The sequence below is a fragment of the Staurois parvus genome, unplaced genomic scaffold (assembly GCF_062004578.1).
Source record: "Staurois parvus isolate SC_StPar_1 unplaced genomic scaffold, SC_StPar_1.0 ptg000694l, whole genome shotgun sequence".
NCBI classification, from domain to species: Eukaryota; Metazoa; Chordata; class Amphibia; order Anura; family Ranidae; genus Staurois; species Staurois parvus.
The window spans coordinates 3,629,072-3,655,115 of NW_028318490.1; the positions used below are offsets into that span (position 1 = coordinate 3,629,072).

The following is a 26,044-nucleotide window of genomic DNA, read 5'->3' on the forward strand; positions in this document are numbered from 1 at the left end:
TTTTCCAGTTATTCATAAGAGGTCTGTTAGGCCCTTTTCATGCAGAGCGGCTCCTTCTCTGATCATCAGGAGATCTGTGACTGGAACGGACCTGGAGGTAGGCGGGTATAAACAGACAACAAGTCCATTTACACCCATAGGGTTGCATAGACACTCTGATCAGGTTCGCCTGAAAAACAGACAAGCACACCTGATTGGACTGGCCATGCGTGTGCCTTAAGTGATTTTGCAGCCCTCATTTACATAATGCCCCCTTATTTACATCCATGGGAGTTCATATACTGTTTAAAGTCTCGACCTTTATATGATATCATCCCTGCTAAGATTAATTCTTTGTTAGAGATGGTGCTGCTCATTGATGCTTGTTTAACAGCTTAATTTATTTTATGCTTTCAAATAGCACTTGCATATCTTAATCGTACAATACAGGACACAGGCAAAGAATTCAGAGACCCTGGGCTATAGGTTCCAACCTTCAGGTGATTGAACACTGGCAAAGCTTTCAATGACACTCCCCCCTGGGCGCTACCATAATAACCTTACACCACTCTGTGAGTCCTCAATTTTTGCCAGTGTCCTAAGGGGATAGATCTCTACCTTGCAGAGAAATCAGTCTTCGCTTCGCTAGTTTACTGTTATCTTTTTTTTTTTTTTTTTTTTTTTTTATATTCTTCACTGAACTCTTCGCTGTCTCCCTCACTGTCTTACACTACAACAGAAGTAGTGCATCGGGATTGGTGCAACCTCCGTAAACCCTTGTGAGCTACACCCAAACCCCGCACAGTTGGAATGGCCTATAATGTTGCTTCTATAATGTTCCTTCAGGCACTGAATCCTGCACGGGCACTCACTTTGGCACTTAGTGCAGTGTGTGTAGTGAGCCACAGGGTGATATACAGGTACGGGGCTGTGGTTCATCCCTATAAAACCCAGACCCTGAAAACCTGCAGAAATGCCCACCGTGACAAACGAACCCTTCACTCTATGCACAGTAGTGGACAGGTAAGACAGGGTCACCCTGTAACTCTGATATAGGGCTATGTTTGTAAGGTGATGCATCAGCTTTTGCAGCACTAAAAGTGAATGAATGACAGAAAATACGTAGATAATATGCAAAATGAAATTAAAGTCCAAATTTCATTATAAGTGACTTCCACCAAGTGTATAAAGGTGACAAGTAGGAAAGCAATCCTCTTCATAAATCCAATATGGACTATATCCAGACCACCACAAGTGCTTCACTAACGACGCTAAGGCTTCCCAGAGAGACTGTGTCCCTCATTAGAAAAGTTAGACAGAGTTTGTATATCAATCCAGAAACGATCACCACCAGGCTTGACACCATCCTATGAGCTCATCTCCCATTTCTATATACAAGACTGATGTATGGCATACAAGAAAAAAAGCACTCAAACAATGTAAATCTGGTATAAATGTACATAAAATGTGATTCAAAATACATACAGTTAGGTCCATATATATAATTGGACACAGGCACAATTATCATACTTTTGGCTCTGTATGCCACCAGAACAAATTCATTTGGATTGTTTCGTTTTAATTTGAAGTACAGACTTTCAGCTTTAATTAAAGTGGTTGAACATAAGTATTAAGTACAAATATTAGGAACTGTAACCATTTTTATACATAGTCCCTCCATTTTCAGGGGCTCAAATGTAATTGTACAAATATAATCATAAATAAAATGTTCATTTTTAATATTTTGTTGAGAATCCTTTTCTGGCAATGACTACCTGAAGTCTGGAACCTATGGACATTACCAAAGACTGGGTTTCCTCTTTTCTGATGCTTTGCCGGGCTCTAACTGCACCTGTCTTCAGTTGCTCTTTGTGGGCCTTTCTGCCTTTAGTATTGCCTTCAGCAAGTGAAATGCATGCTCAATTTGATTGAGACCAGGTGATTGACTCGGCCATTGCGGAACATTCCACTTCTTTTCCTTCAAAAGCTCCTGGATTGCTTTTGCAGTGTTTTGGATCATTGTCCATGTGTACTGTGAAGCGCCATCCAATCAACTTTGCTGCATTTGGCTGAATCTGGACTGACTGTATATCTCTAAACACTGCAGAATTCATCCGGCCACTTCTGTCTTCTGTCACATCATCAATAAACATCAATGACCCAGTGCCATTGGAAGCCAAGCAAGTCATCACACTGCCTCCACCGTGTTTTACAGATGACGTTATATGCTTTGGATCATGAGCTGTTCCAAGCCTTCTCCACACTTTTTTCTTCCATCATTCTGGTACAGATTAATCTTAGTTTCATCCGTCCAAAGAATGCTTTTCCAGAACTGGTCTGGCTTTTTTAGATGTTTTTTTGGCAAAGTCTAATCTGGCTTTTCTATACTTCAGGCTTATGAATGGTTGGCACCTTGTGGTGAACCCTCTGTATTTGCTCTCGTGAAGTCTTCTCTTGATAGTAGACTTTGACAATGATACGCCCACCTCCTGAAGAGTGTCCTTCACTTGTCTGGATATCATGAATGGGTTTTTCTTTACCATAGAGAGGATCCTGCAATCATCCACCACTGTTGTCTTCCGTGGACATCCATGCCTTTTTTGTTGCTGAGCTCACCAGTGCATTCTTCTTTCCTCAGAATGTACCAAACTGTTGATTTGGCCACTTCTAATATTGTTGCTATCTTTTTGATGGATTTGTTTTGTTTTTGAAGCCTTACAATGGCCTGTTTCACTAGCATGGACAGCTCCTTTGAACGCATGATGTAGGTTCACAGCAATAGATTCCAAATGCAAATACCACACTTAGAATCAACTTCAGACCTTTTAACTACTTAATTGATGAAGAACTAACAAAGGAGTAGCCCACACCTGGCCATGAAACTGCTTTTGATTCAATTGTCCAATTACTTTTGGTCCCTTGAAAAAGGGAGGATGGCTACTCTTAAGAGCTGTAATTCCTAAACCATTCCTCCAATTTGGATGTACATACCCAAAAATTAAACCTGATGATGTGCACTTTCAGCCAATATCCATTATTTAATTATAGCTTGAATATATTTTGGTAAATACTTGAAAAAACAAAAATTTTGCCTCTGTCTATATATATATATATATATATATATATATATATATATATATATATATATATATATATATGGTCCTAACTGTAAATGCTGTGTATACAATCGTCTCGTGAAACTACAAATCCCAGAATTCACGGCACAAGCATGCACATTGATGTTATTGCCTCCGGCTCCGCCGTATGCTTGTCTTCATAAATGCCATTCTCAAGGGCACGGAGACCGTCGGAAGCCACGCTTCTTAAATAGAGCCAACAATTAACATCCAAAGGAAACCCCGAAACTGGAATTATGTGATACAAAGACCGTGACAGCCATCTTAAAATCTGGAATCCAAGGAATAGCAAGATATTTGGAGCACTAAGAGGAAAAAGACCAGGTGTATTATGTGGTGGCTAGTATATTAACCACACAAGTAAAGTCCTTAAAGTCCAAAGGTGGTTGAGGGATAATCCAACAATGCTTGTCTCAGTGGCAGCCGATTCAAAAAGTGCTAGAAGAGACGCTGTGGGAACTGTAAAAAGGAGAGAAGCCGCGCCATCTAAGTACAGCAATAAAAACAAATAATTTCCATAAAATTAGCAACTCTCACAATAGTAGTAGTCAAATGAGCACTTGTCAACCCTGTGCAACTCCTGTCCGGTCCAGCAGGCAAGTCTCCAATACACTCTTTGACTGTGCTGGTGGCTCCCAGCACTTCCTGGTCGGTGTGGATCACATGGCGGGCGGGAGTGATGTCAGCTCCAGGTACAGCAGCAGGAAGCATGGCATGTGTTTGGAGCTTGCATGCTCCTTCATCAGGCTCCATCATTATGGCCTGATGAAAGAGCATGCACATGCCACGCCTACTGATGCTGTATCGGGAGCTGACATTACTCCCACAATAGTTTTGCACAGAGCAACCCCAATCCTCCTTTTTTGGGGTCCCCTGCCAGCGCTCCTTGCTCCTCCTGCTTTCCGAGTGCCACTTGCTATGGGGACACTCGTGGGCTTGATTCTAATTTGATTGACAGCATCAGGAGGCAATGGCTCCTGCTGCTCCCAGAGTCCAATGAGGAAGATGAGATGGAGCAGTGCCTCTGCTTTTGGGTACAGCGCTGGCTTGAGACCGGGCTTTAGTAAGTTATTGTGGGGCAGAGGGGTAGCTGCACTTAAAGGTTTTTTACCTTAATGCATAGAATGCATTAAGGTAAAAAAAACATTTAGCCTTTACAACCATTTTAACTTTAGAGTATAAACTTTTCAAACTCTGATCTAAAAAGCAACCGTAGGTTGCACACTTTACTGCCTGTTTCTCATAGAGCCCTTATAAGGTACTCAAGCGCTTTCTCCCGCCCTTTCACCATGTTGACTTTGCTATGGGATGGTATACACCCAGGTTGCTGCTTACTCCTGGACACACTTCATATTAGGCATCCTAACAGGGGAAAACCCTCACCCATACCTACAGAGTTGACCAGGCAAAAGAAAGCTATGGCACAGGCAAACATTTGTGCTGTCGCAGGTGTGCAGAACTCTCTCCTCAGAGTGATATTGCCTCCATTGCACTGGAGCAGGAACCTATTTTAACACCAGTCTGCATCCAATATTAGCTCTATTTCAGGCATGCAACATGCGGCTTACCTGATAAATGCAGAATTTTCTGCATCTGTTATGATTCTTAGGACCATGAACAGCCTTAATACAGCCATCTTAGTCCAGGCTACAAAACACCATGCCCCTTCTTCTGCTCCTCTGTCTTTATGTGAGTAAAATCTTGATGTTCCTGCTATGAGTGAGGCTGCCGCAGAAGGGAATAATGAAGATAGAGGCAGTATTAGAGCAAGCTACAGAAAATGTTTCATCCCCACACTCTCATTACTTCTGCTGTGCCTTAAAGCTTTTGCATTATAGAACTTCATTCTCCATTTTGGGTACAAAGAGATCTGCAAAATCTATAAACACATTCCCCCTACATGAACAACTAGAATGGGCAGTCAATGATTAGATCACTCCAGTAGAGATTTTCATTGCAGAAATCTTTGTCGAACTCTATCCAGTGGAAAAAGTGTCCATTAAAAAGTGCTCTTTCTGTATTCGACCCTACTGTCCTAGTCTTTAGCAGCTCACTGCACCAATTAAAGATGTTTTTATTCTGCATATAGAATGGTTGAAAAGGTCCTAATAGCCATCTTTACTCTTGCAGGCCCAGCCCTGCAACCTGTTCTCTCTGCAATTTCAGTATGTCAAAAAGCAGAAAATGTAACTAGTACAATGAACATTCAACATGATCCTGTTTTCCATTAACTATGCTTAGAAGGCACTTACAACAATTACCTTCTGCTCTGTTCTTTTAAGTGGTTGCCTTAGAACATGTAATGAGCCAAATTTCAAGAATTGCTTTAATCCCAATTTACATGTGCATAGTCATGAGGCTCAAAGTGTGGACAGCTGAAGCTGCTTGTGAAGTGGCTCACAAGTATGCTCTTTCAAGGCAGACTTCATTTTGGGGAGGCACTTGACCAGTTCACAATAGCAAAATAGAGTTCAAAACGTCAACACATTATTTTCTGAAATTAACCAAAAACTGCCCTAGGACAGTCAGATTTGCAGAATGCCCTGAACCATCTCTTGTCCCAGTTTGAAAGACTTCTATTCAAGCCTGTTCACAGAACATAAAGCCAGTGGGGGTATTTGTCCTATTCTGGACTTAAAATCCTTTAACAAATACCTCCAAATTTCACATAGAATCTGCAAGGTTGGTTATTGTTCTTCTGACAGGAGAGGAATTCCTGGCATCAGTAGACATCCAATATGTGAGAGAAGAAAATGATTCTCATTGCACCAAATTGGCCCAGAAGAACCTGGTACACAGACATACTCTGACTTCTGAATGATGACCCCTGGTCTCTTCTCAAGAGGCCAGACCTGCTATCTCAGTTCCTCTGTTCCTTCCTGCTTCTTAGTTTCTGGCTTTAACGGTACGGCTGTTGACACCCAGGTCTTAAGACAGAGACCAAGTGTTCTCTGAATCTGTTATTCCTACCTGGAAATCCTTCTTTGCCTGGTGTGAACATAGACACTTCAGTGCCAGGAATTATTCTGTGCCTCACATTCTGGCCTTCCTACAATCAGGTCTTGAACAGATCTTGGCCTAAATCACTCCTAAAAGACAGGTTTCAGCTTTGTCTATTCTTGATGAAAAGCCTCTGGCTTCATTCTCACTTGTAAAAACCTTTATTCAAGTTGTATCCCACTTCAGGCCCCACTTTTAGCACCCTGTGTTTCACTGGACTCTCAGTTTGGTTCTTTTTGCCCTACAGAACCAACACTTTGAACACACTGGGGATATACCCCTTTAGAATACCTCTCCTGCTGGTTGCACTATACAGTAGAATTGAAGTACTGTCAGTACTTAAATACAAATTGTGTGTGTGTGCACTTAGAATCTAAGGTCCATATCTCCATGCATACGTATACAATGGCAAGTTTAAGCCGGAGCCAATTAACCTGGTGCCTTTTGAGTTTGTAAAGAAACTGGAATACCTGCAAGCACACCAAGAACATGCATGACACAAACACGAATACCTACACAAAAACATCAGATTCTAGAGGGGCGGTAACATGTTAACAAACCGTATGCATAGGACTAATCCAGAATCTATACCATAGGAATTCTTGACGTTTCTATGGATGTACATTTCCTTTCAAGCAGACAAACTCAGTTGGGCAGATTTTACATAAGTGCTGAGAATTTATACAGTCTTCTGCACTTCCTTCTTTCATAAGTAAAGGTACCCATTGACATTTAATAGGAATCACCCAATTTGGCTGGATTGAGTAACAATCTCGCCACACAATGACCACCAAAACATTACAGAACACAGGCAAGGAAACCTGCTCTCATTACTGTTCTCCCTCTGCCTACGTGGTGGTGATTCCCCCCCACCTCTACGAATTACAGCAAATAGTTTGTCATAAACTGTCATGCTACAGTGTGGTGTTGTAGGGAGCTGGGTCTGTTGACACCTTTTTAAGAGTTTTTTTTATCTTGTCCTGGAAAATAATCATCATTGGTTATCAGATTTCATGGTAACTTATGGGTACTACCAATAGCAGTTTCATATTGATACCTAAAGCTCAGCGCAAGCTTTCAGTCAAGTCTAATCCTCACCCTGATTGTATGAATAAAGAAAAAATAAATTTAAACCAAAATGTTTTTTTTCAATTGGTGGCTTCAGAAACAAGCCTAGTGGACAGCTTGCTTACCATTACCAGTATAAAGGAACCCAAAAAGATTTATGGATTTACATTCTTTTTAACAATATTAGATGTACAAGCACCATCCTTGGAGGAGCTAAAGTTACAGAAAAGTTTTGTGAAGTTGCTTTGTCGGCAGTACCGAGAATTGCGTCACATGCACCGCAAGCACCTGCGCAAAGTATCCTCCCTGTGCAAGGAGCAGAACAGCAGAGTCATACAGCTGCAGAGCATACGAAAGAAGAGATTTGGGAAAAGTTCAAAAGGTGGACAAGAGTGAGTATTGCCAGCAGAACTTGTACTGGATCACTGACACTGTCAAGCTGAAATAATATCAGTTTGGAGTCTTAGATCAGTGGAGGTCATTATAGCTCTGATTCACTAAATTTCAGTAAACTTTACTGCACACATTGGAAGGTAAATTGTACTGTGTTGCCATCTGCTATAGTGTGATTCTGGATAGGAGACATTGTAGGGATTAACAGCACGTGAAAAATATTGCCTATGCATTATTAATGTTCAGAATGCATTCCTCATTCTATCAACCCCAGGTACTGTAAACTTTACTAGTCTGTAAATGAACTAATTTTAGGTCTTATTAAATTTTAGACTAATAACAGCAGGTAATAGAAGCAGTTGTCACATTTTATTATTTTTTTTTGTTTTGTTTTTTTAAACATTATTATTATTACATTTAAAAAAAATCACCTTTCTAAAGATGTACAGCAAGTTACTGGCTTATCTTTCCTTTAATTCTACTAAACTGATGGAGTGGCTGTGTATATGTGAGTTATATTTGATAGTGTTGGCAACTAATTGGTTTTACAATATTTGCTGATCATGGCCATTTATTTGTACACCTTCCTTTTTGCTCTCTTTCTGGAATGAAGCTGCTGAAAGCTATTTTATGGTCCTGGAGTTTACTGCAGGACCATAAAATATGGTCCTGCAGTTTTTATATATGTTTTTATACCACATACTTCCCATTCCACATCTTTTATAAGTTGAATTGCTTCCTATGCTGAATTCTGACCCTGTATTTTTTTCATGTTCTCAGAAATCCAGTTTTTGTAATCCCAAGCCCTTTATAGGCTCTTTGCTAATAGAAGAGATATCTAGCCCTGCCTTCTGCCATAGGCTTTCCTCAACAAGATCAGCATATAGCTTGTTCAGGGAAGCACTGCTGCCCAAAACAGTTGTAAATAATGGTTATTTCATCAGTTGTGGACTGTCTGTCAGCCTAAAAGTCTGCCCATTCTCCTCTGATTTCTCTTAAATTAATAAGAATCTAGTTTCATCCACAGCGCTGACACTCAGTGTATGTTATTTTACACCATTTTCTGTGAATTCTTCATATTCTGTGTGAGCAGGCTCTGGCACCAGAACACATTCCTTGGTCAAAGTCACTTAGAACACACAACTTTGTATTCCTAATGTGTTGTTTAAACTAATACTCTTGTCTGTAATGCTTTATATCCATGAAATGCAGTCACATGATCAGCAGTTTGGCTATTTGGGCTAATGAGTAGGTGAATGACTAGAGACATTGAGTGTGAATGACTAGCATGTCTCCACCGTATGCCACATCTGACATTTCTAGTCAATATGTAATTTATATTAATATTGTGTGTATTCGGTGCAGTTTTCACTCAGAGCAGGAGGAGCAGCAGAAGAAGCTGATGGACCTGCAGGGGGAGCAGCAGAGGCGCCTCCTAGAGATGAGGGAACTTCAGCATGAGCAAGAACGCAAAATCAAACACATCCACTTGCAGCAGGTATTGCAAGCTTCTGAGCTGGGGGGATGCACATTGCTCTTTCCTAAGCACATTATGTATTATAACAGCAGCTTACCATCGGGTATCAAACTACAATGTTATTGGTTAACTTTCAGGCTGTTCAGAAGCTGCTGGACGTAGCTCAGTCGTGCCATACTGCCCAGCTGAAGAAATTAAAAGAAACTAATGAAAAGTGAGTGATGTGAAAAAAGTATATATATGTTTATTGTTATTAAACTGGAAATAGGAACCCAATGCAACAAGGGGGGAACTGAAAAATTATAAGATGGAAAGGGAGGTAATTGGATGATGATTCTGTAAATGCTGCCACCATAGGAATGCAAATTAGTACTGGGCTTCCTGTGGTGTCCAGTAGGAAGTATTTTTCTGTTTCCTGGTAGAATGTACAGTATATCATGTAACCAGTAATAAGCATAGTAGCCAGTGTGCTCTTCCCAGTTTAAAGGCTAGGGTCATTTTCTAGTATCCAATGGAAGGTACACTGCATTCTTTTTGTCTGCTGTTATGTATAGATCGCAGACCCTTGTTGATCTAAAAAACATGTAATTCCCATGTAAGAATGGAACAGTATCCTTAACCAGTTCTTTTTAGTCCAGCAGTCGGTTTTATTTTCATTAGCTGCTATTGCTCCCATGTCCCTGGTAACCTGCCATAAGCTCAGAACAATACACTGAAATAAAGAATTTATGCAATTTTGGAAAAAGGCAACTTTAGTATGGTTAGACTGGTGATAGTATTTCCATCTTCTTTTTTTTTTTTTTTTTTTCTCGTATGGGAGAGAGCTTAATCTCCTATCTGGGTGCAAGCTTAGACAAAGTAAAGTGTTCCAAATATGCTAAACACATATTGTAAAAGAATATCAGCACAGAGTCATAACATCAACAGATACATGTAACGCAAAGGTGGTCATAAAGGTGAGATAAGGGTGTTGTAATACTCCTTTTAGAAGATGGGTATGGGTAAGACCCCACTAGGGTGAGGAGGTTTGTTGCCCAGGGTGGTTGACGAGTCAGGTATTTTAAGCTTGCTCAAGGTGTTAGCAAGATTCTCTTTGGCATACCATGTAGTATACTGAAAGGTGGTCACAAGTTGATGAATTTCAGTAGTAGAGAAATTTTGTTCAATAAAGGTTCTCCAGCGAGTAAAGAAATGTTTGGTAGGTCCAAAGTTCTGTACCGTGGCATCCAGCTTTTCCAGATACAGGAGTGATCTCAAGTCCTTAACTGAAGAGAGTGTAGGGCTGTGTCCAAGCATGGAGCAGAACTCTCTGGGCCATTAGAAGACAGAGATGTATCCATAGGGATAGTGACTGTTTTCCTGGTGGTCATAAGTGTGGTGTCTGTAGACTATGCACAGCTAAATAGGCAAGGTAATGGGTCTTTGGGCAGTCTTGTCTTGGAAATCCCTTATATGTATTGAAGAATCTGGTTCCAGAAGTCCTGTATAGGAGTACACGTCCAAAAGATTGTGCAACAGCATCGGCCTGGAAGGCACCACACCAGGGATAGAGGGCTAGTGTAGGATTTGTGGTGTCAGGGCGGGTATGAATGCCCTGTGAATAATTTTGAATTGTGTCTCCCTCCATTGCTTGTTGACAGTGATTTTGCAGATAGTCTTATATCCTTCTAAGAGTTTTGTGGTATCTTCCAGCTCTGGGATATCTTTAAACCAGCTTTTTAGTAGGGATGGGGTCACCGAGGTGGTGGTTTGGTGTAATAACTGAGAGTATAAAGTGGAAATAGAGTAATTTTGTTTTATTACCCTATCCACCACCTGATGCTCCAATATTGTCCTCCCCCGTCCTAGCTGTGTTTTTATGAAGCCCACCAGTTGGTAGTAATGGAAAACCTGTGATTATACAGTAATCCTGTATAATAATAATAATAATAATAATAATAAAACTTGGAGAGGAGGCAGGTGGAAGTGTTGAGATACCTTCTGAAAAGATTGAATATTGCAGGAGCCTGAGCGAAGTAAAGAGGTAGCACGGGTTAGGCCCTTAGTTGTCCAGGAGACGAAGGCTTCATGGGCCATTCCTCGGGGGAAACATAGGGTTGCCCTGTATAGGCAAATAGAGATGGTGGAAGGGGCTCCTATAAGTTTTCAAATCTCCCCCCATGCTATCAGTGTCTCATATCAGAGAATTATGCTTCAAATGGATGGGCAAAGCTTTAAGTGGGGAGTGTTGCACTACAGATAGACTGAAGGGGGGGATACCAAGTCCCCCTCTAGGGCGTGGTTGAAATATGTTGACCGATGCAACTGCCAGTCTAGGCCCTGCCTAAGAAGACAAGCTAAATTGTATAGGCGGAGATTAGGTAACCCCATCCCCCCCTTCGTCTTTCAGAAGATGCAGTTTGTGATTGGCAATTGGAGCCCGTTTGGAGCACCAGAGAAAAACTGTCAGTCAGTAGTGACTAAGCATCGTGTTCGTGTGAAATGCATCTACTACTCCTCTGTCCTGTCTTGGAGCTGTCATGTTCTTATCGTATTGCATGTAAAGGATTCCAATAAAGGATTTAATCCACCACATTGCTGTTTGTGCGGCCAAACATTCTGTTTTTCTATTATAGCTGCTGGCAAAATTCAGTCAGCAAGGAGGTTATTTCTGGTGGAAAGGTTGTGATGTTCCCATTGGTGTCCTTGAGAGCTGTAATATATGTGGGTGTGTGAGGCCCTCGACAAAGATTGGCTAGCAGCTTTCCGGCCTTATTGCCAAATTTTTAGAATTATAGGGAGTGGTAGGATGTTTTAATCCATTCCCTTTGATCTGCCCATAAGTCAAAGCGTTTAGCAGCAAGCCATGCCTGTCTAGTCTGCAGAGAGTGATTCAGATGTAAGTCTGCTTGTGCTTTTCGGAAAGCATCAGTTGCCTGACAGTATTGTTCTAGTGAGTTTTTTTTATATTGAGTGGTATATGAGATGATCTTGCCTCGTAATACAGCCTTGCCTGTCTCCCAGAACAGATTGGGGTCAGAAACATGTTCTGAATTGGTGAGAACAAAATCGTTCCAGGAATAGAAAATTACCCAACGAAAGTCTTCATTATCTGCCAAATAAGATGGAAACTGCCACGGGGAGGGCATGTCATGAGGATTGAAGTCATCCATAGTAACCACAATGGGAATACAGTCTGAGATGGCTATATCCAAAATCTCATCAGTTTCACTGGGAGCAGGGAGGATGAACAAAAGAGGTAATCAAAAAGATAGGGTGTCATGTGGCGGTGAATAGAAACTGAATTCCCTATGTATAGGGTGGGCTAGATGCCAGACGTCGGCCATGTGTAGGGAGGAGATAGTGTTGGCCAGCAGGGTAGCAGGCGTTTGGTAGGATAGGGCTGGAGTATGTAGTGTGTGTGGGGAGGATTTATCTTCAGCAGCAACCATTAGACTGTTAAAGTCCCCTCCCAGTAAGTGTAAGGGCTCAGGGGAGTGTACCACCCATGAGCAAAGGTCCTGAAAAAAGGCTGTACCTGGAGAATTGCGTGCTAGGTCCTCGGATGCAATGGTTAAATTGACTGTCAATTTGCGGCCTTCCTGATCCCTATCAGTTGAGCGGATAGTGTAAGACAGTTGTTTATGGAAAAGGATGGCCACTCCTGCTATGCGCCCTAGTGCTGAGGAACAAACAGGCTCACCCACCCAAAGTTTCTTGAGACGATGGAGATTAATTTCAGCCAAATCGGTCTCCTGGAGAAGGGCTATATCAGCCTTTAAATGTTTCAAATGATGTAGGATTTTCATCCTTTTGCTTGGTGAATGGAGCTCCTTGACGTTCCATGATACCACCCTCATATTGTAAATCAGGTGGATGTGGGTCCATCAGAGGAGGTGTCCCCGGGCAAAGGGATGCAATAGGGTCAAGGGGCGCACACACACTCCTCCTCTCTGAGAACAGTATCTCCCCTTCACCTAAGAGGTGGAGTGAGTATATAATATGAGTATTTAACACCCTAATATCCTTAGTGTGGGGGACCCTGAGTTGTTAGCCAAACAAGTCAAAATAGAACAAAAGGGCAAGGTAGACTCAATTTAGAAAAAATAACTGAGGAAACAATAACCGAATACAACTATGAACTTCACTTTTTTCTGTGTGGGAAATAAACCTACATAACAATGTCGGTCTAGCTTCCAATCCCCCTGCAGATGAGGGTAACACAGTTGCGTAACAGTTGTACGCTGACAGATGTGTGGCGCGAGAGGAAAAAAAAACCCCTTCTGCATCTTGGCAGGGAAGCTAGCATTTCCTGAGAAGAAAGAATACACATGTATATCAAGACTCTCCAGCGAAGAAGCCTGTGGAGATAGGAGGGTGTCCGTTAGTTAGGCTTACCAGCGCCATGAAAGAAACAGGTATACCCGTAAAGGGCTGAGAAGTAAGGTTCTGAGATGGTCCGGTATTACCCGACCACCTGGGGCCAGCAGCGTAGCGCCCACGCTTAGAAGGGTGTTTCTTGGGGCTGCTTTGGGCACAGTTCAGAATGTGGTGGAAGGGATGGCTGGGGAATCCTCTGATATGAGCTGAAGCCAGGTCTCCGGCTAGCAATGGACTCCACGTAATGTTGAGCATCCATAGAAGAAGTGAAGGACAGCTGCTCTCTCTGAGGAGACTGTAGGCGCAGGATCGCAGGATATGCCAAGGAAAATTTTAAAGTTGTGTTGATAAAGCAGAGAGCAGGTGGGAGCAAAATATTTGTGTTGTTTGGAGACTTCCACCGAGTAATCAGCAAAGTGTAATAGGTTATGCTTGTCTAAGGATAGGCCCCAAGCCTTGCAGTAATGCATGTTTATCTGCATAATTTAAGTAATGTACAATAACTGGTCTAGGCTTGCGTTGTTGGTCTTGCGGGGGGCCCACAGGGTGTGCACGCTCAACCACACAGGGGTGATGGAGACCCAGGGTCTCATGGATGCAATGGCTGCATAGCTCCATTAATGAGGAAGATTTGTAAGACTCCAGCAGCTCTATAATGCGCAGGTTATTCCTGCGAGACCTGTTTTAAGGTCTTCTATATTATCCAGCAGAGGCTGAGGCACCCCCTTGTGAGTAGATACTGAAGATTGTACCTGGTGGAGTTGTTCTTCCACTAAGGAGATCTGGCGTTCTGCCTGTGTGTCTGGTTGTGGATATCTTGGCGCAGCTGATCCTTGCCCTGTTGGACTGCCGTGTCCCACTGCCTCCGTTACCAAAGGGGTAGGTATATGTGCAACTGCTTGAGCGATCCGAGCATGTGCAGCACCTGTATCCTCCGCAGCCTGTTCAGAGAGTGCAGAGAAGCATTGGCGGCTTTCTCAGATGGGATGGCAGTGGCACCCATCTTGGGGATCGTGGCTATCTGTGTCGGCTTTCTGCCGAGTGCCCTGTGTAGAGCAGAGAGTGGTTCGCTCCAAAAGGCGATCCATCTGGTTTCCGGGAGCAAGAGGAGGGGAGGCAGGTCGGCTGTAGAACCAGAGCTGTGGTGCAGAATTCAATTGCAGATGTGATGTGTGCAGCTGGAGATGTGACAGATCACTCCATCCTCACATGGCGCCAGAACCGAAGCTATGTTGCTGTGCATTTTAACAAAACATTTTTGGCAAGGTCTTTTAATTTTATTAAGGCTTAGATGAAATCTAGAGGACCTTCCTATAGAAACCAAATTTGTTTCTACAGGGTTATGGTTTTCTTGCAAATGTACATAAAACCCCAGTTAATATGGGACTCTCTGGTGTGATATACCACAGATTGATAAATGTTCGAGACTGTGAAGGGTGAAGGTTATATTATGAAATGAGCTGGTCTATGTTGTTCACCTTTATAGTGTCATCAGGATCAAAAATGAGGATCTAATAAAGCATACCTCCCAACTTTTTGAGCAGGTAACATCATTAACACCTATTAGCAAATGTATGTAGGCATAGGACACACCCCCTGCCACGCTCCTTAACCACTTGCCCTCCTGAGGATTTACCCCCCTCCCTGACCAGGCCATTTTTTGTGTTACAGTGCTGCATTACTTTGACAACTGCGCGTTCATGCAACGCTGCACCCAAATGAAATTTACGTCCTTTTTTTCCCACGAATTGAGCTTTCTTTCTGTGGTATTTGATCAGCTGTGCGGTTTTTTTTTTTTGGTTTTTTTTTTTTGCGCTATAAAAAAAAAAAGACCGGAAATTTTGAGAAAAAAAAATATTTTTGACTTTTTCCCATTAAACATGTCCAGCAAAAAAAATCTAATTTAGTCATAAATTTAGGCCAAAATGTATTCTACATGTCTTTGCTAAAAAAAAAAAAAAAATCCCAATACGTGTCATGCGCATCCCCTACCAGGAATTGCAAAATCACGTATATATATGTGCTTTTGCGCACCCGTGCTGCCCTGTACCAGTATCTCTGCTATAGGGCGGTTGGGAAGCAGTTAAAGGAGATTTATTAAAAAAAAAAAAGTTTTTTTTTTTTGTTTTTTTTTTTTACTACTACTGTTGCTATATATTGGCTTTTGAAGTTTTACAAATGCAACAATTTAAAATTTGGATGAAAGGTTTAGCACTGTGAAACACTTTTTCAAAGATAAATAGTGCATTTTATATACAACTATAAAGATCAGACCAAATTGAGGGACAAATGTGGAGGAAAGCGGGACTGAGGGACTTTGTTCCAAATCAGGGAGAGTTCTTCGAAATCAGGGACAGTTTGGAGGTATGATTAAAGGCAAAATGTTTCTTTTAGTTTTGGACAGAGTAGAGATTCATTAGAACACCTATTAGGTTTTTATTGCAGCCTGCGTTGGGGAGATTCACCTTCTCAATTTGTCCTGTTTTTCATTATCATCAAAAGTGAAAGTAAAAGAAAATCCCAAATGTTGGGTTGTCCCCAGAAATAGAGGGGATATTCTCAAGTTCTGGTGACCTGGGGGTCCTCAAGGAATTCCTTTAATTTGCATAGGGTATCCCTCACTTCCTGTTTTTGCTATACAACAGAAAATGAAGGTAAATCTCCCCAATGGGACACAGATGGCAAAAAACAAACAGAGTAAGAGAGGGTTAAACCCCTGTCAATCTAAAATGGGGAAAAAAAGGCTTGCCTATTGTAAAGTACATGTGACATAAATGTACAGATTTGAGTAGATAAGATGCGATTAGTAGGAATATGTAATCATAACCATAGTTGCATTCCATTGTTATTAAAGGTGTATTCAGTCATAGGTATTCAGACAGGGGGTCATCAATTAGCATCTGAAAAGCCTAGCTTCCTCTGGATGTGACACCTAAGTGATAATAAGGATTTGTCACCTTCTGGGAAAACAGGTTTAAAGGAAAAGGCTCCAGACATTTCTGCTTCATGACAGCAGGGGGTCTCCGATCTGTCTGGGGAGCGAAGTGTCTGCATAAATCAAAGGGGTATGTTTCATCTCTCATGCAAGCTAAAATATTAGTTGCAGAGAGATGGAAATGCTTCCTTCCAATAGTGCAAGCTGTGCACCACACCTACATATGAAAACCATATTTGTGGCTTAGGTAGAATGCCAGGAAAATGCAGGAAACGGTTAGGTGGCGCTGGAGTGCGACAGTTGAACAGTGATTGGTACTGTCGCGATCGGACTGATGCGCTGGTGTCGGAAATCCAATCCCCGACTTGGTGTTTCAAGCCAGTCTTGGCCCAATTGAGCTTGGGCAGGTCAGCACCCAGAACATCCCGTGGGCAGGTACAGGAACACCCCCCCAGGGTCAATTGGCCGAAGACTAATGTCCCGCCTACGTCCATATCCCCATAAATGGAGTACCCGGAAATTGGGACATTGCCGTTCGCATGGAGCTGATCGATCGAGCAACGGATTGCTGACTTTACTGACTTGCTCCAGTCATAGGGTAAATCCTGGTAGTTTTACTTCTGTCTTTTATTCCCTTTTTATTTTATAGTGAATAGCCATTTGTGTGTCTTCTTTTTTATTTTTGTATTTGTGTAACTTTTTATATTTTGTACATATTTTATGCACTGCCCACTTTTGGGAAATTAAATCTTAAAATTAATTAGTGACTTTTATGTACTTAAGCACATGCTCATATCTTCGGAGAGAATAAATTGGAGAGATTATATTGTATTGTATTTTAGTGCCTTTAAACGCTCGGTCAAGCTCATTGCCAATTTGTATACAGTTGCACTGTGTGTGGGCAGATTGCATGCAGATTGTAAAAGGTAACAGATCTGCCAGACAGAGATGTGTGTGTGTGTGTGGTGTCTCAGCAGACCGTTCTGCGGATAAACTGCTGGGTGGTGGCAGGCTACCTTTTGTGGTGTGTCTGGTGTGGGGGTGTGTGGACAGTGGAAGAGTGATTAACACCGGGGTTCAAGCTGTAGGATAGCTAGAGGGATCCTGGAAGGGTGTGTAATTACTAAGCTGTTCCTCAATTCTAATCAGTGCACCAGATTGTATATAAGATTTGTATCTGCCAGTGTGTGGTCGACCAGCTGGATTCGAGTGGAGTCTCCCTCTGGTGGTGGCCAAATGGTAGTGCGGGCTGCGGAAGTACATCACGGCTGATCTTATATACGGTTTTATATATTCAAAGTTAAGTCCCCTTTATTCCCTCTTACCCCAAGTCACGGCCGCACATGCAAGCCTCGGTTAGCTAGTCGCTGTGGGCGTGGCGTGTGGGGGATCCGTGACACCTATAGTTCTACTTTAAAAGATCTACCATTATTCATCATTGTGTCGTATTTAAACACCCATTCACTTCATAGGCGCACCAACTATTCTCACATACACAAGTTGTTTCTGTCTAGTGCTTGCACAGTTTTCAGTCATATGCTGAATAATGATTTGAAAATCACTCTGCAGGGAGAAGAAAGAATTACAAAAGATGCTGGACAGAAAGAGACATAACAGCATTACCGAGGCCAAGTCACGAGACCGCCACAAGAAGGATGGGTCAGTAATTGTATTAATATCTTTCTTAAATACCTCTTCCGTTTCATTTCTTTACTACATCTATTGCATGGTTTAACCACATGTCTACTGGGGTCATTTTTTCTTGTACATGTTAAAATCTACAATTTTTTGCTGGAAATAATTTTAAACCTCTCCAAAAGTATATATTTTTTTTTTAAAGCAGCGAGTATGGAGAATAAAATGGTAATAGTTGCAGTTTGTCATGATATTTGCACAGTTTTTATGAAATACATATTTTTAGGAACAAATACACTAAAATGAATTTTAGTGGAACCAGACACAACATTGTACTCATTTTTTGGGTAAAATATAAAAATAATACAAATATATGGTTGTGTTGAGTAAATAAATATTAAACATGTCAAGCCTTAAAATTGTGAATGCCCATGAAACCGCAAAAAACTATGACACCCCATTGACATCGCTTTAAATGCCTTTACAGATTATCAGTTTAGCGTTGACCTCGCATTATGGCCTAGAATTGTTGCTGTCACTCCAACATTTGCAAGAATAGCTCTTGTGTTGTGCAATTTGTGATAGCATTTGTGTTGCACCTCTTTGATAGCATTGGGCAAGTGACAGGTTCTGTTTTATGAGGTTTTTACTTCTATAGAGCCCTTAAGTCTCAGATTGTGCTTGATTAGCTGCATCTTTGACTGTGAAATGACCGCGGGGAATCCAGAAGTGAAGCAATATACACTACTTCTGGGTTCTGTAGTTAAAGGAGGGATCAGAGAACTGTTCCCCAATCACCTGCGCTAAGAAAAATGGGAGAGCTCAGGAACCACCACATGGTGGCGTGGGGGGGGGGGGGGGGGCATTGCCTAGAGCCGCCTGGATCATTTTTAGCTGAAAGCCCTTCACCAGCTGTCAAAGACAGTACCAAGCTCATGGCTACTGTGAGCTTTCTTTAACCCCTTGTTTACTATGCTATTTATAAACATACCTTGGTAGACAAGAGCGTTAAAGAAGAACAATTATTTTTTCTTTACTCCCTAGTGGACCAAATGTAAGTGGGTCTTTTTTTTAACGGTGGCCCCATTGTCCCCTAAACACACCTCTGTATGTTGGCTATAGCTCCACCCACTTTTGTAGACCAAATGATGGACATTCTTTGCAGGAGGTACAAACAGCAGAGAGCCCACCCCCCCCTTCTAAGATGAGTGATCTGTAACTATTATGAATGAACAATCAGTGCTGCTTGTTCATTCATAATAGTAAAAGATCATTCAGCGCTTTAGCTCTGTGTAAAGTAGTGGTCACGAAATGGCGGACCACATGAAACTCCTACAGAAATACAATTATTTGCAGAGCTAAAAATAACCACAAATAAGAAATATTTAATGATAAACAACAACGCCCGTGACAAGTGTATAATCACTGAAAAAGAATATAAACAGTCCAAAAAATATCAGATATTTAAGAAAGATCTTCTCTTCTCTATTATCACATCTTCAAATATTTTCCACATGTGGTGACTTGAATTATGCTGAACCTCCACCATAAATAAAAGTGCACACTCACCAGACTCAGTTGCTGTCTAAAAAATAGAACAGCAGGAAATGCTTTGTTAGAAAGTGAAGCTGTTCTCCAAGTAAAAGGTGCTCCAAACGAATCAACCTCTGTTCACCACTCTTAGCCCGCTGAGACCACAAAGGAGCATCAACATTGAAAAAGGTCTTTATATTATTAAAAACTGATATCCAAAACCAATAGCTTTATAAACATATATTAAAACATCCGTCCAAAAGGTATCACTTACATGTTTAGCTGCCAATCTCAGGTGAGAGTGGCGGCAGGACAATAAAACCTCTCTACAGCTGTTTCAGGAGAGCGTACATATACAGGAGCAGTCACAAGATTGTAACAACCTCACTTAAATAGTCCATCCCCAATTAAGAAAAAAAGTCTCCAGCAGATCCCCATTGCTCAGTAGTCATTGGTTGCTAGAACTGCGGACATCATGCCAACCAATGATATCATGTGTGTGCCCCGCCTCCTTCAGCAAGCTTCTCTACCCAGCCCACTCCCCCTGCTGCTCACTTTTTTTTACAGCTCCCACCCCCTTCCTGCCTGGCTATAGGGACATATCCATCAGTACAGGTACGCTGTACACTTTGATGAGCAGTCTATAGGTGCACTATGATGGATCACAACTGATCTAGAAGGATACTCTAATAGGAAAACCTGATCTATGGGGGCATGCTGATGGGTACCCCTGATTTAAAGGGGCACTCTGATTGGGGCACCTGATGTAATGGGACACTCATATGAGGGGTGCTGATATATTTTTGATTAGACATTCAATGATTACAATCATTCTGAGTCATAGCACAAATTTTAGATTTGGACCTCAGCTGGAAGAAAGTTTTTTTTAGCAACTGGACCTCCTTGAATTTGAATTCATTATCCCTGGTGTAAAGTATCTGCTGGTGTGTACAAGTAGCCACAGATACTTTACTGAATGATCTTTAACTAATATGAACAAATAGCACTAAACTTATCAAAGGGATGGATTTCAATAGAACCAAGTGCTTAATAGTGAACTTGGTCCCCTGGGAAATTGAGTTAAAGTAAAATGATGGATCTTATTTAAAGTTTTTTTTTGTTTTTGTTTTTTTTTGAATACTCATTCTGTTGTCAACACTTTATTTTTGTTGCAGAGAACTCACAGAGATCAATAGACGTCACATCAATGAGTCAGTAAACTTTCTACGCAGTGTGAGTAACCTTGCTCATGTGGAAGATAGAAAACATGTAGAGTATTTTGATGTAACCCTTTCTACAGGATGCAATGTGTACAATAAAGCAGGAGACCCTGAAACAGTGCTACAGTCAGATGGTCCTCTCAGTTTGTTTTTATTCTGTGCTGTCTTCAAGGGCTATTTCACCTTTTAAGCTGTCTGATAGAGAATCTGGGTGGGTCTGAAGCACCTCTGTGAAATCCTTTCCTGGCCACTTGACTGATCTCTGAGAGAGATCAGGCATGATTGGGATGTTGAAGTAAGGTGGCAATATGGCAGTGGCAGCACTGCCCTGGATAAGAACAGAGGAAAAGCACCTCTAAGTGCAGTAGACCAATATTTTAAAGCACTGCTTCTGCACTCCCTTGTTGAGATACTGGCCGGCTTCTTCCTCCCTCCTGGTGCTATGCCTGGTGTCTTCCATCTGGCACACATCCAGCCTGGCATCCCGGAGTTAGATGGCGAGCCTGTTTTTAGCACTGAAAATGTGAGTGGCCCTACATTGGGTTTTAATAAAATATTGGTCGTACTGCAATTAAATGCACTTTTCCTGTGTGCCATTGAGCCTGCTTCAGCTCTCTGATCAGCTTGCCCTAGTGATGGGACCATCAGGGACTTTTTATACCTGAGCTATAGTTATTTTATCTAGAGGGACTCTAACCTTTGCAACTACCATCCTTTCTTTACAATGCCCTGGATGGATTGAGGGGGTCCAGAAGTTTTATTGAGGGCGAGGAGAATGATGAAGTGTTGAAGATATAAATCCAATACCATTGCACTGCTCAAATCCTTATTACTTTTCTCTCAACAGTTAGAAGAAGCACAAAAGAGGCGTCAGGAAAAGTTACTAGCTGCTCACCTGGACACGATACAGAGGATAAAGGATGAGGAGCCTAAGGTGAGCATTGAACGCCCATCTTCGTAAGCCTAGTACACATGGTGAGAAAATTGTACGAAAAAAAAAAATGCTTTCGAATCAATCATATGATAATCTGATTGTTAGTACACAGCTTTTTTTTCTGAAATTACTCAAAGGGACAAGCACGAAAAAATGTTCTTGTGCAATACCAGATCACATGATTTTCATTAATCAGTAGTTTTCATACGAAAATACAATACAGCACATTACATTCCTTCCGAATTTTTATTCTGTTGTACAAGAATTTTCAGAACTTTCGTAAACTCTTCATTTTCGATACGAGACTAGCATGCAAAAAACAAATGATCACTTGCCTGATATTCTCATTGTGTGTACGGGGCTTTAGCTTTCATTGTTAACATGGGAAACTATTGTCTCAGCAGAAGTTATGCATCTTTACAACTGTTACACTGACAGCATGCATTTTCATAGCTGTTCATAGTCTTTTACTCACTTTTGTTAATAACTTCTTTGTAAAATCATCCATTTCCCAATGTGCAGCACAGAGGAAATGTTTTATGGCTGTGAATGATCACATTCAGTTTAATTTATCAGGACCTTCAGCAATGTAAAGCTTTCTTTTCTTATAAAAGGTAACTGCACCGTTTCTAGATTTTGATTGGTAGGCTTTTGTTAAGCAGGAAAAAAGTTTGGACATTTTTAGCTGACTTAAAAAAAAAAAAAAAAAAAAGTGTTCAAGCGGCCCTCCCACAGCAAGGCAATTGGCATTTTCAGATGGAGAGAACTTTGGTTTAATGGACTTTCTTTCACAGGAGGATGTGTTTCAGAAGTTGGAATTCACAAATGACCTGTAATTCTGTTCTGAATACCAGTATTTGTAAAAAGGAGTCTTTTGAGTCTCATCTGCAGTTTTATTGAAGTCTGCTGTCTTTTTCAAATTATATTACAAAACGTATTCCCTTTTTGCCAACCATGTCTCTTTCCACCCTCTGCTCTTAGAATGTATTTTTTTATTCTTACAATTCAGAGCACATGCAGAATGTTCATCACATACAATGATTCTAGGCATTTATCTTCAGGTGATTGGACAATGGCAAAGCTTTAGAGGTCGATGCTCCATGGGCACCTCCCCTGTAGTCCTACCCCACTTCGTGAGCCCTCTGTTTTTTTCCCAGTGTCTGAAAGTGAGAGCCCTTTCTCCTTCATGGAGAAACTCCCCCTTAACTTAGAGTATTTCCAATTTTGTTGAGAAAAAGACATGTACATTGCAAGAATTTTAACAAATGTTGTTGCAGATTCCTACCTGTTTTTGATCTGAAGGAATAGCTCTGTTAGATCATATCTTTTGCAGGGCTGATTCTGAATGGGAGTGGTTAATCCATTACAAGCAACTGATGCACTTTCAGGGTTCTGATGAGAAAGTATGTAGTGTCAGCAACCCTGTAGAAGTGGTTAACCTTTAGGGTGTATCTCACCAAACATGACATTTCTGTTGCAGAGGATGCCTAAAACCTGACAGTTTTTCACACAAGCAAGAAATGGCATTCCAGGGGGCGTTCTGTACATCAACTGTGTACAGTACACCTCCAGGTTGCCATGTTGCATTAAATTTATAGAGAATTACAGCAGCTGCAGATTGAGAAGGAAAGATAATTTGTAATGGAATTAAATTCTAATATTGTTTCTGTACCAATTATAAATGTTGTTTTTTTTTTAATTGCTATATTTTGTGACCTTTTGACTAGTGTATTATCTTTATCTTCTGATTTTTCAATCAAACCCTCACTGTTGTCCAATGTCAGCATAGAAGTAGTATATATGGATTGACGCAACCTCAGCCTTGGGTGCCGTACACAGACCCTGCGCTGTGAGGAAGGCTTTGGGCACTGAATCCTGCATGGTGCTTACCAAGGCACTTGATGCAATGTCTTAAAGTAGCTGCAGGGGGCTGTGTAGATCCAGGGCCATTCTCCATCTCTTTGGAAACTAACCTCTGAAGACTACTTTGGGGGTATGCTCATTGTGATAGGTGAAGCCTGGACTTTTTTACAGTCTAGCATTGTGGACAGCTAAGACAGGGTTAACTTGTATCTCTGGCTGTAACTGTAAAAAAAAAAATAGAATTTAGTCAGTCGAAGCCCAGTTTCAGGTGGATGACATCACACCACTGGTTGCATTCTTTAACGACACTTCCACCTAGAACCCTTATACGGTACTCCGGCACTTCCTTCTGCTCTTTCAAAATCAAAAATAAGAACAGTGCAGTGCTACTAAAATGAAATCAGTGCAAAAGTGTCACTTTCAATTGTCTCTTTCTGTGTCTTCATATAATACACATTTCCCCCTCTTGTACTCCACAATTACTATGGTGCTTCATCACTTTCCAACACCTTTGTGTTCCCCATTGGGTGTTTTGACACAGTGTTCCCAAATGCACACGTTCCTGAAAAAAATGGCTGTTAGATATCAGTGGGTGCTGCAGCGACCACCGGCTGGAATCTGTAAACACTCAAATACGAAAATGTCACCAGCACACCTGGGATCTCCAATCAGGTCAAAAGCTTTATTTAGCAATCACATCATATTTACAGAGACAGTTTTGGAGCCATGCAGGGCCCCTTTGTCAAGCATGTGACACACACCTGATGAAGGGGCCCTGAAGTGGCTCAAAGACATTGCCTCTGTAAATGTGATCACTGAATAAAGCTTTGGACCTGTTTTGAGATCTCTGGTGTGCTGGCAACATGGGTCACCGACTGGGTGTGCTCTCACCTTTTAAACATGACCTATATGTTCTAGTACAGTAGGTCAAAGAGTGCATACATTCCCTCTTAGGTGTTCCTCAAGGCTCATTTCCAGACAGGAGCTCTTTTTATCCTCTCAAATTCCCAGGGCAGAAATGAGAACAAAAACTTCATAGTGTTTTAATGTTTAAAACCTTTTATTAAACACAATGCCTGATATGCATACAATCGCATTAATTTATGTACTCCGATCCCATGCAGATCAGAACTATAGCACTTCTATACAGTGCTCAGCATTAGTATCAGCATTCGACATACATACAGGCTGTCCATTTACTTCCTGGCTCGTATGTACATGATGCCCCCTCATCTCTGCCCAGATGTGTTCTGTCATGCCCATGGGACTTCTGTGGAATTCTCGTGGCCATGATGGAACGTGTAGGAGCAGAGCTTAGCTGATGTCATCATGTACATGTGTACTTCGGCATCCTAACTGATAAAAGCAGACTTTTCACTATCTGTCACGTTTCCTTGGACAGATTAGGGCCTTGATACAGTCATCCTCATCCAAAACTCAAAAACACTTTGCCTCTCCTCCTCTTCCCATTTCTCAACCAGAATCAGATTATGATATGCTAGTCCTAGAGGACGCAGACAAAGCAGAAATGAAGAGGATATTAATCAAATATCAGAGGAGGCTGCGGAATAATTTTCTCCCTCAGATTATTGCAGTAGTTAAGAGGGGGCTTAGGGCAAAATGCTTGCTAACATTGAAAAACTCATTGCCTCTGTCAGCAAAAGCCTTGGCATTGTGTAAGCTGGCTCTCTTCAGTCTCACCATGCCCCTTTGGGTGCAAAGAGACCCACAAAATCCTGTAAAACATTCCTTGTTCATGAATAGATAGAACGTGCGGCCTATGATGACAGGGCCACTCCTGCAAGAGCTTTCATTCCTCCCAAAATCTTTTACTGAATTATCCATTTTAAAGAGAGTTCACAGAGAAGTGGACTGTTCCTGTAGTTTGTCCTGCTATCTCTGTCCTAAATAAACCACTAACTGTACTTATTAAAGATGTTCCTTCTTTCAAAGATTCTGCAGATAGAAAGTTTGGGACTCTCCTAAAAGCTTTCCTCAGTCTTGCAGGTTCAGCCCTGAAACCAGCTCTTGCTGCAATTTCAGTAAGTCATACTGCAGCCAACTAGACTAGGTCAATGGCCAAGCAACATGACCCTTTATTTCAGAATTGTGGTATTACACATCACAATTGCCTTCTGCTCTAATGTTTTGTGTAAATGCCCTAGAACATGTCATGAGAAAAAATTTCCAGGATGGATCTAATCTTTGTTCACGTGCACACAATCTTATGGATAAAATCTTGGACAGCTGAAGCTGCCTTCAAAGGGTGTCTCTTGTGTATTCTTTTCCAAGTAAGACATCTGTTCGGTGGGGCACTTGACCAATCTAACAAGGAAGTCACAGATGGGAAGGTTTTGTTTTCACAGTAGAAGGTTCCAAAAACACCTTTTTCAGGGGCCCCTAGCTACTCAAAACGCAAAGCACCTGTCAACTCTCATGAGGCTTCAAGTTAAAAACCTTCAGCTCTTACTTTATGCACATGGCTTGGCCCACCAAGGTCATGCAAAGACC

General features: G+C 41.5%; 1 protein-coding gene across 2 annotated transcripts in view; it reads left to right on the forward strand.

Moving 5' to 3' along the window:
• Positions 1-26,044, forward strand: part of PLCB3 (phospholipase C beta 3) — a 246,502-nt gene that overhangs the window by 216,730 nt on the left and 3,728 nt on the right. Inside the window, exons 27-32 of one of the 2 annotated variants that reach the window (XM_089652824.1) lie at positions 7,372-7,576; positions 8,943-9,075; positions 9,192-9,268; positions 17,918-18,007; positions 20,692-20,749; positions 21,584-21,711. In XM_089652824.1, coding sequence (XP_089508950.1) covers positions 7,372-7,576; positions 8,943-9,075; positions 9,192-9,268; positions 17,918-18,007; positions 20,692-20,749; positions 21,584-21,697 — 677 coding nt within the window. In that variant the 3' untranslated portion in view covers positions 21,698-21,711. The remainder of the gene's footprint in view (positions 1-7,371; positions 7,577-8,942; positions 9,076-9,191; positions 9,269-17,917; positions 18,008-20,691; positions 20,750-21,583; positions 21,712-26,044) is intronic. The other variant, XM_089652823.1, reaches the window with a different exon arrangement.